General features: G+C 41.4%; 2 protein-coding genes across 2 annotated transcripts; one reads left to right on the top strand and one right to left on the bottom strand.

The window, feature by feature from the left end:
• On the bottom strand, positions 1-1542 carry LOC133645168 (transmembrane protein 229b-like). The gene is made up of 2 exons (XM_062040021.1): positions 1503-1542; positions 1-854 (listed from the first exon to the last, which is right to left on the bottom strand). The coding sequence occupies exon 2, from the start codon at positions 833-835 to the stop codon at positions 308-310; it is 528 nt and encodes a 175-aa protein (XP_061896005.1). The 5' UTR covers positions 836-854; positions 1503-1542; the 3' UTR covers positions 1-307.
• A 5435-nt stretch (positions 1543-6977) lies between these two features.
• LOC133645159 (transmembrane protein 229b-like) lies at positions 6978-8804 on the top strand. The gene is made up of 2 exons (XM_062040010.1): positions 6978-7199; positions 7944-8804. Exon 2 carries the CDS (start codon positions 7963-7965, stop codon positions 8488-8490), a length of 528 nt encoding a protein of 175 aa, XP_061895994.1. The 5' UTR covers positions 6978-7199; positions 7944-7962; the 3' UTR covers positions 8491-8804.
• The last annotated feature ends 5308 nt before the right edge of the window (positions 8805-14112 follow it).

Here is a 14112-nt window from a genome sequence, read left to right as displayed (position 1 = left end):
TAGATTTTATTTTAATGTCTTTGCATTTTCTGTGGAATGTTTTTGTAAAGTTTATTCTGGACACACAGAACACTTTCAGGCTTTGAGGTGACTAAACAAAAGAGTAAATATGTGCAACAAAGATTGTTTTGTCCCTTTTCTTCAAGTCATGTTTGCAGATTGGAAGAGTAATCCCATGAGGGGTCAGAGTTCATGATTATGACGATGATGAAGAGGGTTCATGTTTTCCTTGTTTTCATGCAGGAAAAGTGAGGGGGCGGGTCTTGCGTCGATGTCACCAGGTAGTTACCGCCCCCTGCAGGAGTTCTCACTCCATTTTGAAGAAGCTGTTAATGCCGGACAACCAGCCGATGTAGTTCCGCCCCCAGCCGTCGTCGTTGCTCTGATTGTAGCGCAGACGCAGCGTGTTGCGGATGACCAGGCGCTCCACGACGAAGGAGGCGCAGAAGCACGGCACCGCATACTCGGCCGCGATCAGGCCCATGAAGTTGTAGCGGAAGGCGGAGTAGTCCCAGGGGCAGGCGTGGAACTGGCGCAGCAGCAGCCCCGTGCTCAGCTCCCACATGTACGTCCACAGCGTGTAGATGAGGCAGCGCACCAACACGTGGCATTGCCCGCGCAGGTACAGGTAAATGCGCTCCATCACCAGGATGCACGTGCCGTAGATGAAGAGCGTCCATAGGCTCGTCACGCCCGGGAACTTCCAGTCGGACTGCACGGCGAACTCCCACGCCGCCATGGACATGACCTTGCAAAAGTAGCCATGGATGACGTACAGGTACCAGCGGGACTGCGCCGTCAGCGGCACGGGAGGCTGCAGGATCGCGGTCGCCATGGCTCGTCACACCTTGGATCTGGAAGAGGAAAGAACGTCAACGCTCGAGCCAAATGTGACAATAACCCGCAAAATTACAGCCCTGCCAAAAAGGATCGGAAATTTATCGGGAAAATTTACGGCTGATACCGCCTCTTTGACTTAATTGTTTTAGATATCGAGACTTTGATACCAAGCAAACAATACATGGACACAGTTTAAACATTTTTTTTTACACAGTTTAAACAGTTTTACCAATTTTTGCTACCTACCTAGCCCTACTGCCAAACAACCGCGACATCATTTTATTTTTTTTTATCAACTTCTATATCTAAAAAAAAGTTAATAAAATGGTTTGCAGCTTGTTACCCCTTGATGCTAACTGAACAAAAAGGTTGTTTTGGAACAGCTTTTCACTGAATATGCTAGCTACACTTCATTGCTAACTGACGAATATGACGGGAGAGAAAATGTTAGCAACCTCACTAGCGTACGTCAAAACATGAAGTTAAACCTTGATGCCAATTTAAGCTAAATAAATATTTGTGTTTGTTTTTCACCGCTTTAGTGACTGCCGTTGAGTGAGGAATGGTTAGCAGCTTCTCTAGCATACCTCCAAACATGCTCGCTAACACGTCGCGATAAGTCGTTCAGAAACCTTTAAGTCGCAAAAAATGTGTCGTCTTACCCGAACTAGCAGACAACTTCTGAAAGGGCTGAGCGCCAAGAGTAATGTGGAAATAAGATGCTATGCTAGCTGGCACTAGCTGGACACAATACCCCATAAGGCCTTGAGCTTAGCGATGACGTCTTTGGTGGTGATGTCATAGAGTGACCTCATATTTGATACAATGGCGACCAAACGTGATGTTCCTGATTAACGCCTGCATCACATGATGACAGGATTAGCCGCCACTCGGAGAGAGGAAGGCGGGGCTTACCCCACAAAAAGGCTCTTGTGCCGAGTCGGCAAATAGCATTTAAAAGTGTTTATTGATCGCAAGTATTAATGAAAGATTTAGTGAGCAGAGTGTGACTTTTAAAAGTAAAAGTTATGAGGAAGAACTTGGAATATGAGAACAAGTCCGTGATGAGAAAAAACCACAGAAGAAAACATTTCAAAAGTTAAAGTTTCGCCGGATAGTCGAACCTCGGATTCAGGAGGAACAGTGTGGTTTTCGTCCTGGTCGTGGAACTGTGGACCAGCTCTATACTCTCGGCAGGGTCCTTGAGGGTGCATGGGAGTTTGCCCAACCAGTCTACATGTGTTTTGTGGACTTGGAGAAGGCATTCGACCGTGTCCCTCGGGAAGTCCTGTGGGGAGTGCTCCGAGAGTATGGGGTATCGGACTGTCCGATTGTGGCGGTCCGCTCCCTGTATGATCAGTGCCAGAGTTTGGTCCGCATTGCCGGCAGTAAGTCGGACCCGTTTCCAGTGAGGGTTGGACTCCGCCAAGGCTGCCCTTTGTCACCCATTCTGTTCATAACTATTATAGACAGAATTTCTAGGCACAGTCAAGGCGTTTAGGGGATCCGGTTTGGTGGCTGCAGGATTAGGTCTCTGCTTTTTGCAGATGATGTGGTCCTGATGGCTTCAACTGGCCAGGATCTTCAGCTTTCACTGGATCGGTTCGCAGCCGAGTGTGAAGCGACTGGGATGAGAATCAGCAACTCCAAGTCAGAGTCCATGGTTCTCGCCCGGGAAAGGGTGGAGTGCCATCTCCGGGTTGGGGAAGAGATCTTGCCCCAAGTGGAGGAGTTCAAGTACCTCGGAGTCTTGCTCACGAGGGAGGGAAGAGTGGATGGTGAGATCGACAGGCGGATCGGTGCGGCGTCTTCAGTAATGCGGACGCTGTATCGATCCGTTGTGGTGAAGAAGGAGCTGAGCCGGAAGACAAAGCTCTCAATTTAGCGGTCGATCTACGTTCCCATCCTCACCTATGGTCATGAGCTTTGGGTTATGACCGAAAGGACAAGATCACGGGTACAAGCAGCCGTAATGAGTTTCCTCCGCCTTAGAGATAGGGTGAGAAGCTCTGTCATCCGAGAGGAGCTCAGAGTAAAGCCGCTGCTCCTCCACATTGAGAGGAGCCAGATGAGGTGGATCGGGCATCTGCAGGAGGCTACGGGGAAGACCCAGGACACGTTGAGAAGACTATGTCTCTCGGCTGGCCTGGGAACGCCTCGGGATCCCCCGGGAAGAGCTGGACGAAGTGGCTGGGGAGAGGGAAGTCTGGGCTTCCCTGCTTAGGCTGCTGCCCCCGCGACCCGACCTCGGATAAGCAGAAGAAAATGGATGGATGGATGGAAGTTTTAATATATTATTTTGTTATTATTATGACAAAAATGTCACAGCATGAGAAAAAGTTGTAGTAGTGTGAGTAGGAATAAGGAGAAAAAACTTATTTACATGAGAAAACTTTTTACTGTTATTGTGTGAAATAAGCAGGAAAACGTTTTTTCAGAGAATAAATCAGGGAAAAAAATCATGAGAAAAAAGTTGTACTATAATTAGAAAAAATGGGAATATACAACAGTTGTACATTTTAAGTTTTAATACGATGAAAGATTTATGAGAAAAACATCAAATGAGAAAAAGTTGTGTAATTTATGACAAAAAATTATTCGAGAGAAAACAGTTGACTTATGGGAAAAATAAAATTGTTTGAGTGTGAGGAAAAAAGTTGTACTAAAATGAGGGAAAAATCACATGAGAAAACATTTCTAAATTAAAAATTTTAATATGAGAATATTTTTTTACTATTATTAGAAAAACCTCTTAGTATTGAGAGAAAAGTTGTAGTGGGAAAAACTATTTCAAGTGAATAAAGTTAACTTTGATGAGAATAAATGATGAGAAAAAAAGTTGTACAAATATGACAAAAAAAATTAATATACAAAAGTTGTAAATTTGAAGTTTTAATATGAGAAAATGTATGAGAAAACCATATGAGGAAAATTGTCAAAATAAAAGTTGTAGTATTATGAGGAAAAAAATAGAAAAACATATGAGAAAAAGTTGTCATGAGAATAAAATTGTAGTATTATCAGAAAAAATATATACTTTATGAGAAAAAGTTCTTCAAGGGAAAACAGTTGACTTGTGGGGGAAATAAAATTGTTTGAGTGTGAGGAAAAAAGTTGTACTATAATGAGGACAAAATTCCTGATATTTTTTTTTACTATTATGAGAAAAACATCTTAGTTTGGGGAAAAGTTAAGAGAAAAGTTCTAGTTTTGTGAGGAAAAATGAGGAAACTTTTGAAAGTTCTAATAAATCATGAGGAATGCAAGCAGCCCATATTATTATTGCTCATACTTCAACTTTTTGTATTATTATTCTTCTATCCTAAACTCTTGCGGATAATAAGCGACGGACCAACCAACAAACCCCCACATATGTTATACCGTCGGAAAGGTCTCGGTAAGGGCGACAGCGGTACTTCTAGTGGGGTACATTTCGTGTTACCATGGCAACGCTATTCACGAAAAACTAAAAAATGGGCCTATCGATTAGGTACGGCGTGTTGCTCTAATACGAGATGAACCGGCCAACGAACCCCCACATATTGTATACCGTCGGGAAGGTGTACTTTCCAGATACAAATGTATTTTAAATTAGGAACATCTCAGCTTACCATGGCGACGCTATTCACGAATAAACAAAAACATTGGGGTAACAGTTCGATGGGCACACTACATAAACTGACAACAGGGTACAAAAATCTGGGTTTTTTTCTATCTGCGTTGGTGTCGAGCAAGCTTTTTCTCATATGATGTTTTTCTCATAACTTTTTTATCATATTAAAACTTACAATTAAAACTTTTTTATATTCACATTTTTTTCTCATATTAGTACAACTTTTACAATTAAAACTTTTTTATATTCACATTTTTTTCTCATATTAGTACAACTTTTTTCCTCATGATTTTTTTTCTTCATTAACTTTTCTTTTGAAAAAGTTCTATTTTTTTTCTCATAATACTTTTATCTTGACAACTTTTTCTTCACATGATGGTTTTCTCATAGTTGTTTTTCTCATATTAAAACTTCCAATTTACAACTTCTCTATATTCACTTTTTTTCATCTTAGTACAACTTTTTCCTCATGATTTATTCTCATCAGAGTTAACTTTATTCGTTTAAATAGTTTTCCTATTTTTTCTCACAAATCTAGAACATTTCTCTTAACTTTTCTCCATACTAAGAGGTTTTTCTCTAAATAGTACAAACATTCTCATATTAAAACTTTAAAAATTTAGAAATGTTTTCTCATATGATTTTTTCCTCACACTCAAACAATTTTCTTTTTCCCATAAGTAAACTGTTTTCTCTTGAATAACTTTTTCTCATAAAGTACACAACTTTATTCTCTTGACAACTTTTTCTCATTTGATGTTTTTCTCATAACTTTCATTGTATTAAAACTTACAATTTACAACTTCTCTATATTCACTTTTTTTCATCTTAGTACAACTTTTTCCTCATGATTTATTGTCATCAGAGTTAACTTTATTCGTTTAAATAGTTTTCCTCATTTTTTCTCACAAAACTAGAACATTTCTCTTAACTTTTCTCCATACTAAGGTTTTTCTCAAAATAGTAAAAACATTCTCATGATAAAACTTTAAAAATTTAGAAATGTTTTCTCATATGATTTTTTCCTCACACTCAAACAATTTTCTTTTTCCCATAAGTCAACTGTTTTCTCTTGAATAACTTGTTCTCATAAAGTACACAACTTTATTCTCTTGACAACTTTTTCTCATTTGATGTTTTTCTCATAACTTTTTCATCGTATTAAAACTTACAATTTACAACTGTTGTGTATTCAAATTTTTTCTCATCATAGTAAAACTATTTTCTCGTGATTTCAAAACATTTTCCTGCTTATTCCACACAATAACAGTAAAAAGTTAGCTTTTTCCTCATTATAGTTCAACTTTTTTCCTCACACTCAAACAAGTTTATTTTCCCCCACAAGTCAACTGTTTTCTCTTGAAGAACTTTTTCTCATAATGTATAGCTTTTTTCTGATAATACTACAATTGTATTCTCATGACAACTTCTTCTCATATGTTTTTGTAATAACCTTTTTTTATCCGATTAAAACTTAAAATGAAACATTTTGTATATTCACCTTTTTTTCTTATATTAGTACAACTTTTTTCTTCATGATTTTTTTCTTATCGTTGTTAATTTTATTATTTTGAAAAGGTTTTCCTCATTTTCTTCATCATAATACTACAACTTTTCTTTTGACAATTTTCATCATATGATGGTTTTCTCATTCATTTTCTCATATTAAAACTTCAAATTTACAACTTTTGTATATTCAAATTTTTTTGTCATATTTGTACAACTTTTATTCTCATGATTTATTCTCATCAAAGTTAACTTTATTTACTTGAAATAGTTTTTCTCACAAAACTGCAACTTTTCTCACAATTTTTTCCCCATACTAAGAGGTTTTTCTAATAATAGTAAAAAATATTCTCATATTAAAATTTAAATTTTGGAAATGTTTTCTCATATGATTTTTTTTCCTCATTATAGTACATATTTTTTCCTCACATTGAAACAATTTTCTTTTTCCCATAAGTCAACTGTTTTCTCTTGAATAACTTTTTCTCATAAAGTACTTTATTCTCTTGACAACTTTTTCTCAGTTGATGTTTTCTCATAACTTTTTCATCGTATTAAAACTTACAATTTACAACTGTTGTATATTCAAATGTTTTTCTCATCATAGTAAAACTTTTGTCTCATGATTTTTTTCCCGATTTGTTCTCTGAAAAAAACATTTTTCTGCGTATTCCACACAATAACGGTAAAAAGTTGTTCTCATGTAAATACGTTTTTTCTCCTGATTTCTACTCATACTACTACAACTTTTTCTCATACTGAGAGATTTTTCTCATAATAGTAACAAAATATCATATCAAACTTTAACTTTAGAAATGTTTTCTCCTATGTTTTTTTTCTCATAACGGACTTCTGACTTGTTCTCATATTCCAAGTTCTTCCTCATAATATTTACTTTTAAAAGTCTCACTCTGCTCACTAAAAGTCTCATTAATACTTGCGATCAATACACACTTTTTAAATGCTATTATAAAACTTTTTTGTGTGGTAAGCCCCGCCTTCCTCTCTCTGAGTGGCGGCTAATCCTGTCATCATGTGATGCAGGCGTTAATCAGGAACATCACGTTTGGTCGCCATTGTATCAAATATGAGGTCACTCTATGACATCACCACCAAAGACGTCATCACTAAGCTCAAGGCCTTATGGGGTATTATGTCCAGCTAGTGCCAGCTAGCATAGCATCTTATTTCCACATTACTCTTGGCGCTCAGCCCTTTCAGAAGTTAGCTGCTAGCTCAGGTAAGGCGACACATTTTTTGTGACTTAATGGTTTCTGAACGACTTAAAAATAAAAAAAGTGTCGTACAGTATTCGGTAGTGACAAATCCATGTATTCTTTGACATTTTTGAAACTTTTATTAGTAGATTGCGAAGGAAGAGAATACATTATGTGACACAGTACAATTTACACGGTCCAGTACATTCCGTACAATTGACCACTAAATGGTGACACCCGAATACGTTTTTCACTTGTTTAAGTCGAGGTCCACGTTAATCAATTCATGGTAATGGTATGGCCATGGTCATGGTATTGGTGTCAAAGTCTCAGAACCTAAAACAGCTAAGTCAAAATTGTCCACCTAAATTGCCGTAATTTTTCCCGATAAATGCCGAAAATGGTCAAAATGAGAAAAATGTAAAACAAATACCCCCGGGATGACTCACAGGCGACCTGAGAAGAAAAAGGCAAAAACAGGCCAAAATGTGGAAAAATACCAAAAATGAGAAAAATGAGAAAAATGTCAAAAATAAAAAAGTGTCAAAAAATGTCCAAAAAAAAAAGTGTCGCACAGTATTCGGTCGTGACGATATCCATGTATTGTATGCTTGGTATCAAAGTCTCGATACCTTTAACAATTAAGTCAAAGAGGCGGTATCAGCCGTAACTTTTCCCAACAAATTGCCGATCTTTTTTGGCAGGGCTGTAATTTTGCGGGTTATTGTCACATTTGGCTCGAGCGTTGACGTTCTTTCCTCTTCCAGATCCAAGGTGTGACGAGCCATGGCGACCGCGATCCTGCAACCTCCCGTGCCGCTGATGGTGCTCTGCCGCTGGTACCTGTACGCCATCCACGGCTACTTCTGCAAGGTCGTGTTCATGGCGGCGTGGGAGTTCGCCGTGCACTCCGAGTGGAAGTTCCCGGGCTTGACGAGCGCCTGGGCGCTCTTCATCTACGGCACGTGCATCCTGGCGGTGGAGCGCATGTACCTGTACCTGCGCGGGCACTGCCACGTGTTGGTGCGCTGCCTCATCTACACGCTGTGGACGTACATGTGGGAGCTGAGCACGGGGCTGCTGCTGCGCCAGTTCCACGCCTGCCCCTGGGACTACTCCGCCTTCCGCTACAACTTCCTGGGCCTGATCACGGCCGAGTACGTGGTGCCGTGCTTCTGCGCCTCCTTCGTCGTGGAGCGCCTGCTCATCCGCAACACGCTGCGCCTGCGCTACCATCAGGGCAACGAAGACGGCTGGGGGCGGAACTACATCAGCTGGTTGCCCAACAATAACAGCTTCTTCAAAAGGGACTGAAAACTCCTGCAGGGGGCGGGGACTACCTGGTGGCACCGACACAAACCCCGCCCCCTCACTTTTACTGCATGAAAACAAGGAAAACATGAACCCTCTTCATCATCGTCATCATCATGACCTTTGACACCTCACGGGATTACTCTTACAATCTGCACACATGACTTGAAGAAAAGGGACAACAATCCTCGTTGCACATATTTACTCTTTTTTTTTTAGTCACCTCAAAGCCTGAAAGTGTTCTGTGTGTGTCCAAAATAAACTTTACAAAAACATTCTGCAGAAAATGCAAAGACAACAAAAAATAAAATCTACAAAACCCAAAAGCAGTGAAGTTGTCACGTTGTGTAAATGAAAAGAGAATACAATGATTTGCAAATAATTTTCAACTTATATTCAATTGAATAGACTGCAAAGACAAGATATTTAATGTTCACACTGAGAAACTTCCTTTTTTTTAGTACGGATGGCTGTGCTGGTGGGGTAGCACAGCTGCGGCCAGCAAGACCGCTACCACCTATCGTTCGGTTTGCCTGGTCGCACCCACCAGCCAGACTGCCAGCACCCGCTCCAAGGCTGGCCCCCTGCCATCACCCGCTCCAAGGCTGGCCTACGAGCCAGCACCCGCTCCTAAACAGGTCCCAGAGCTAGCATCCGCTCCAAGGCTGGTCCCCGAGCCAGCACCCGCTCCAAGACTGGTCCCTGAGCCAGCACCCGCTCCAAGGCTGGTCCCCGAGCCAGCACCCGCTCCTAGGCTGGTCCCCGAGCCAGCACCCGCCCCTAGGCTGGTCCCCGAGCCAGCACCCGTCCCTAGGCTGGTCCCCGACCCAGCACCCGCTCCAAGGCTGGTCCCCGAGCCAGCACCTGCTCCAAGGCTGGTCTCCGAGCCAGCACCCTCTCCAAGGCTGGTCCCCGAGCCAGCACCCGCTCCAAGGCTGGTCCTCATACCAGTACCAGCACCCAGACTGGTTCCCATACAAGTACCAGCTCCAAGACTGGTCCTCGAACCAGTACCAGCTCCAAGACTGGCCCCCGTACCAGCACCTGCACCCAGACTGGTTCCCGAGTCAGCAGCGCTGGCTTCAGCACCATGGCCAGCGCCCGCTTCTGCTCCACGGTCAGCCCATGCTTCAGCACATTGGCCAGCTCCTCAGCCTGCTACCTCGTCTCTGACCCCGACGACGTCGTCCTCCTTGTCATTGGCTTCAATGACATCGTTCTCCTCGTCTCTGGCTCCAACGACATCGTCCTCTTCGTCTCTAGTATCGTCGCCTCCGCGACCTCCGGCTGGCCAGAGTATGGACGCTTTCTGCGGCAACAGCAGCGATGCCCAGCGCCCGCTTCTGCTCCACGGCCAGCCCATGCTTCAGCACCTCGGCCAGCTCCTCAGCCTGCTACCTCGTCTCTGACCCCGACGACGTCGTCCTCCTTGTCACTGGCTTCAATGACGTTGTTCTCCTCGTCTCTGGCTCCAACGACATGGTCCTCTTCGTCTCCAGTATCGACAACCTCCGGCTGGCCAGAGCATGGACGCTTTCTGCGGCAACAGCAGCGATGCCCAGGACATGGACATGTATCCCCTAGGCTGCTGTGGTTCTGGCGCCACTCGCGTCCGCCTTCCCTTGGTCGTCCGCCTCGCCGGCTGCCGCCGCCTGCCCACCAGGCTTGTCCCCGGTGGATTCGGGGACATTTGGGCCGGCGACCCACCACCAGTTCACCCCTCCACCTTCCCTTGACTTTTGATCTTTTTGTTTTTCTGGATCGACTGATAGGACATCTGGAATCTGTCCATAAGGAGGGGGTTACTGGCACGGCCCGAATGCGCCCTCATCTGTGCGCTCTGCTGATTGCGCCTCCAAGAGTGCGCCTGCTCGCGTCAGTCCTGCTGCAGCTATTCCGGGCCAGAACGTAATCAGCTGTTCGAGTACCGTAAGCGATCATCAAGCTCTATGCAACCTTGCTCTCTCTCTGTGGGTTTCTCTCCCGTCGTGTTTGATTGGTCCCGTGTCTTCCTTGTCGTCCTTCCAGCAGTCTGCCTTCGTTCCACTTGACGCGCTGTGCGTCTTGTATTCTCCTGTGATTCCCTGTTGTTCCCCTCCGGTTCTCTGGCTGCCCCTTTTGGATTCTCGACCTCCCGCTTGGACACGGACCTTCTACGCCCGCTTAGCCCTCGACTTCCTGCTTGCCTCACGGACATTCGAGCCTGCCTTTCCCCTCTGGGACTTACGCCTCTCACTCAACACTCCCAGACTTGTCCCCGGTGGATTCAGGGACATTTGGGCCGGTGACCCACCACCAGTTCACACCTCCACCCTCCCTTGACTTTTGATCTTTTTGTTTTTCTGGTTCGACTGATAGGACATCTGGAATCTGTCCATAAGGACGGGGGTACTGGCACGGCCCGAATGCGCCCTCATCTGTGCGCTATGCTGATTGCGCCTCCAAGAGTGCACCTGCTCGCGTCAGTCCTGCTGCAGCTATTACGGGCCAGAACGTAATCAGCTGTTCGAGTACCGTAAGCGATGATCAAGCTCTATGCAACCTTGATATCTCTCTGTGTGTTTCTCTCCCGTCGTGTTTGATTGGTCCCGTGTCTTCCTTGTCGTCCTTCCAGCAGTCTGCCTTCGTTCCACTTGACGCGCTGTGCGTCTTGTATTCTCCTGTGATTCCCTGTTGTTCCCCTCCGGTTCTCTGGCTGCCCCTTTTGGATTCTCGACCTCCCGCTTGGACACGGACCTTCTACGCCCGCTTAGCCCTCGACTTCCTGCTTGCCTCACGGACATTCGAGCCTGCCTTTCCCCTCTGGGACTTACGCCTCTCACTCAACACTCCCAAACTTGTCCCCGGTGGATTCAGGGACATTTGGGCCGGTGACCCACCACCAGTTCACACCTCCACCCTCCCTTGACTTTTGATCTTTTTGTTTTTCTGGTTCGACTGATAGGACATCTGGAATCTGTCCATAAGGACGGGGGTACTGGCACGGCCCGAATGCGCCCTCATCTGTGCGCTATGCTGATTGCGCCTCCAAGAGTGCACCTGCTCGCGTCAGTCCTGCTGCAGCTATTACGGGCCAGAACGTAATCAGCTGTTCGAGTACCGTAAGCGATGATCAAGCTCTATGCAAACTTGCTCTCTGTGTGTTTCTCTCCCGTCGTGTTTGATTGGTCCCGTGTCTTCCTTGTCGTCCTTCCAGCAGTCTGCCTTCGTTCCACTTGACGCGCTGTGCGTCTTGTATTCTCCTGTGATTTCCTGTTGTTCCCCTCCGGTTCTCACAACCAATATAGGTTGAAAAGGATTTGCAAGTCATTGTATTCTGTTTTTGTTTACCATTTACACAATGTGCCAACTTCACTGGTTTGGACACACCTTCTCATTCAATGTGTTTTCTTTATTTTCATGACTGTTTACATTGTAGTGTGCTGCAGAGGAGACCCAACGTCTGCGCATGTGCAGTAGTCAGGAGTTCCCAGGGTCAAACCATACAAAAGCATGTTGTCGTTTTTTTTAATATATATTTTTATTTGACTGTACATCCATGTTACTTCATATTCACCACAACGTGACAACAGGCGGCCCAGTTGGTAGAGCAGCCGTGCCTGCAACTTGGGGGTTCCAGGTTCCATCCCCGCCTCCGCCATCCGAGTCACTTAGATCATGGTTTCACTATGTAAAGTGCTTAGAGTCTCTAGAGAAAAGTGCTATATAAGTATAATTCACTTCACTATGTTCTCTTGAAAAAGTTTTTAAATGTTTTCCCCACAGCAGTAAAACTTTTTATCATAAAAAAACATACAATTCAAAAACAATTATTGATTTTTTCTCATAATACTAAAACTGTTCTCTTGATAATCTTTTTCTCATATTAAAACTTCCAATTTACAAGTTTTGTATATTCACTTTTTTCTCATATTAGTACAACTTTTTACTCATGTAGTTAACTTTATTCTTTTGAAAAGGTTTTCCTCATGATACTACAACTTTCTCTCATATGAAAAATGTGATTTTCTCATATTAAAACTTACAATTTACAACTTTTGTATATTCACTTTTTTTCATATTAGTACAACTTTTTTCTCATGATGTCATCATAGTTAACTTAATTCTTTTGAAAAGTTTTCCTATTTTTTTTCTCATAATACTTTTCTCTTGACAACTTTTTTCTCATTAGATGGTTTTCTCTTAACTTTTCCCCATACTAAGACGTGTTTCTCATAATAGTAAAACAATTCTTATATTAAAACTTTAAATTTAGAATTGTTTTCTCATATGATTTTTTTTCCTCATTATAGTACAACTTTTTTTCTTCATATTCAAACTTTTTTGTGATACAATTTTATTATTCCCCACAAGTCAACTGTTTTCTCCTGAATAACTTTTTCTCATAAAGTATACTTTTTTCTCTCATGATACTACAATTCTATTCTCTTGACAACTTTTTCTCATATGATGGTTTTCTCATAACGTTTTATCCTATTAAAACTTACAATTAAAACTTTTGTGTATCCACATTTTTTTCTCATATTAGTACAACGTTTTTCGCATTTTTTTCTCATTATGGTTAACTTTATTCTTTTGAAAAGGTTTTCCAATTGTTTTTTCTCATAATACCACAACTTTTCTTTCGACAACTTTTTCTCATATGATGGTTTTCTCATAATTATTTTTCTCATATTAAAACTTCCAATTTACAACTTTCCTATATTCACTGTTTTCATCTTAGTACAACTTTTTTTTGTCATGATTTATTCTCATCAAAGTTAACTTTATTCACTTAAAATAGTTTTCCTCATTTTTTCTCACAAAACTACAACTTTTCTCTTAACTTTTCCCCATACTAAGACGTGTTTCTCATAATAGTAAAACAATTCTTATAATAAAACTTTACATTTAGAAAGGTTTTCTCATGAATTGTCCTCATTGTGGTACAACGTGTTTCCTCATATTCAAACTTTTTTTGTAATACAATTGTATTTTCCCCCACAAGTCAACTGTTTTCTCTTGAAACACTTTTTCTCATAAAGTATACATTTTGTCTCATAATACTACAATTTTATTCTCTTGACAACTTTTTCTCATTTGATGTTTTTCTCTTAACTTTTTAATCCTATTAAAACTGACAATTAAAACTTTTGTATATTCATATTTTTTTCTCATATTAGTACAACTTTTACTCATGATTTTTTTTTAAACTTTTCCTAATTTTTTTCTCATAATACAACTTTTTCTCGTATGATGGTTTTTCTCATATTAAAAATTCCAATTTACAACTTTTCTATATTCACATTGTTTATCATATTAGTACAACTTTTTTTCTCATGATTTATTCTCATCAAAATTAACTTTATTCACTTGAAATAGTATTCAATTTTTTTCCTCACAAAACTAGAACTTTTCTCTTAACTTTTCCCCATACTAAGACATTTTTTCTCATAATAATAAAACAATTCTCATATTAAAACTTTAAATCTAGAAATGTTTTCTCATATGATTTTTTCCCCCTCACACTCAAAGTTATTTTTCCCTACAGGTCAACTGTTTTCTCTTGAATAACTTTTTCTCATAAAGTATACATTTTTTCTCCAATTGTATTCTCCTGACAACTTTTTCTCATTTGATGTTTTT

Source organism: Entelurus aequoreus, linkage group LG03 (assembly GCF_033978785.1).
Source record: "Entelurus aequoreus isolate RoL-2023_Sb linkage group LG03, RoL_Eaeq_v1.1, whole genome shotgun sequence".
NCBI classification, from domain to species: domain Eukaryota; kingdom Metazoa; phylum Chordata; class Actinopteri; order Syngnathiformes; family Syngnathidae; genus Entelurus; species Entelurus aequoreus.
This window is presented reverse-complemented; position numbering and strand designations above follow the sequence as displayed.

Coding starts and splice junctions, on each gene's coding strand:
- LOC133645168 (XM_062040021.1), bottom strand. CDS start 835: ATGGCGACCGCGATCCTGCAGCCTCCCGTGCCGCTGACGGCGCAGTCC.
- LOC133645159 (XM_062040010.1), top strand. CDS start 7,963: ATGGCGACCGCGATCCTGCAACCTCCCGTGCCGCTGATGGTGCTCTGC.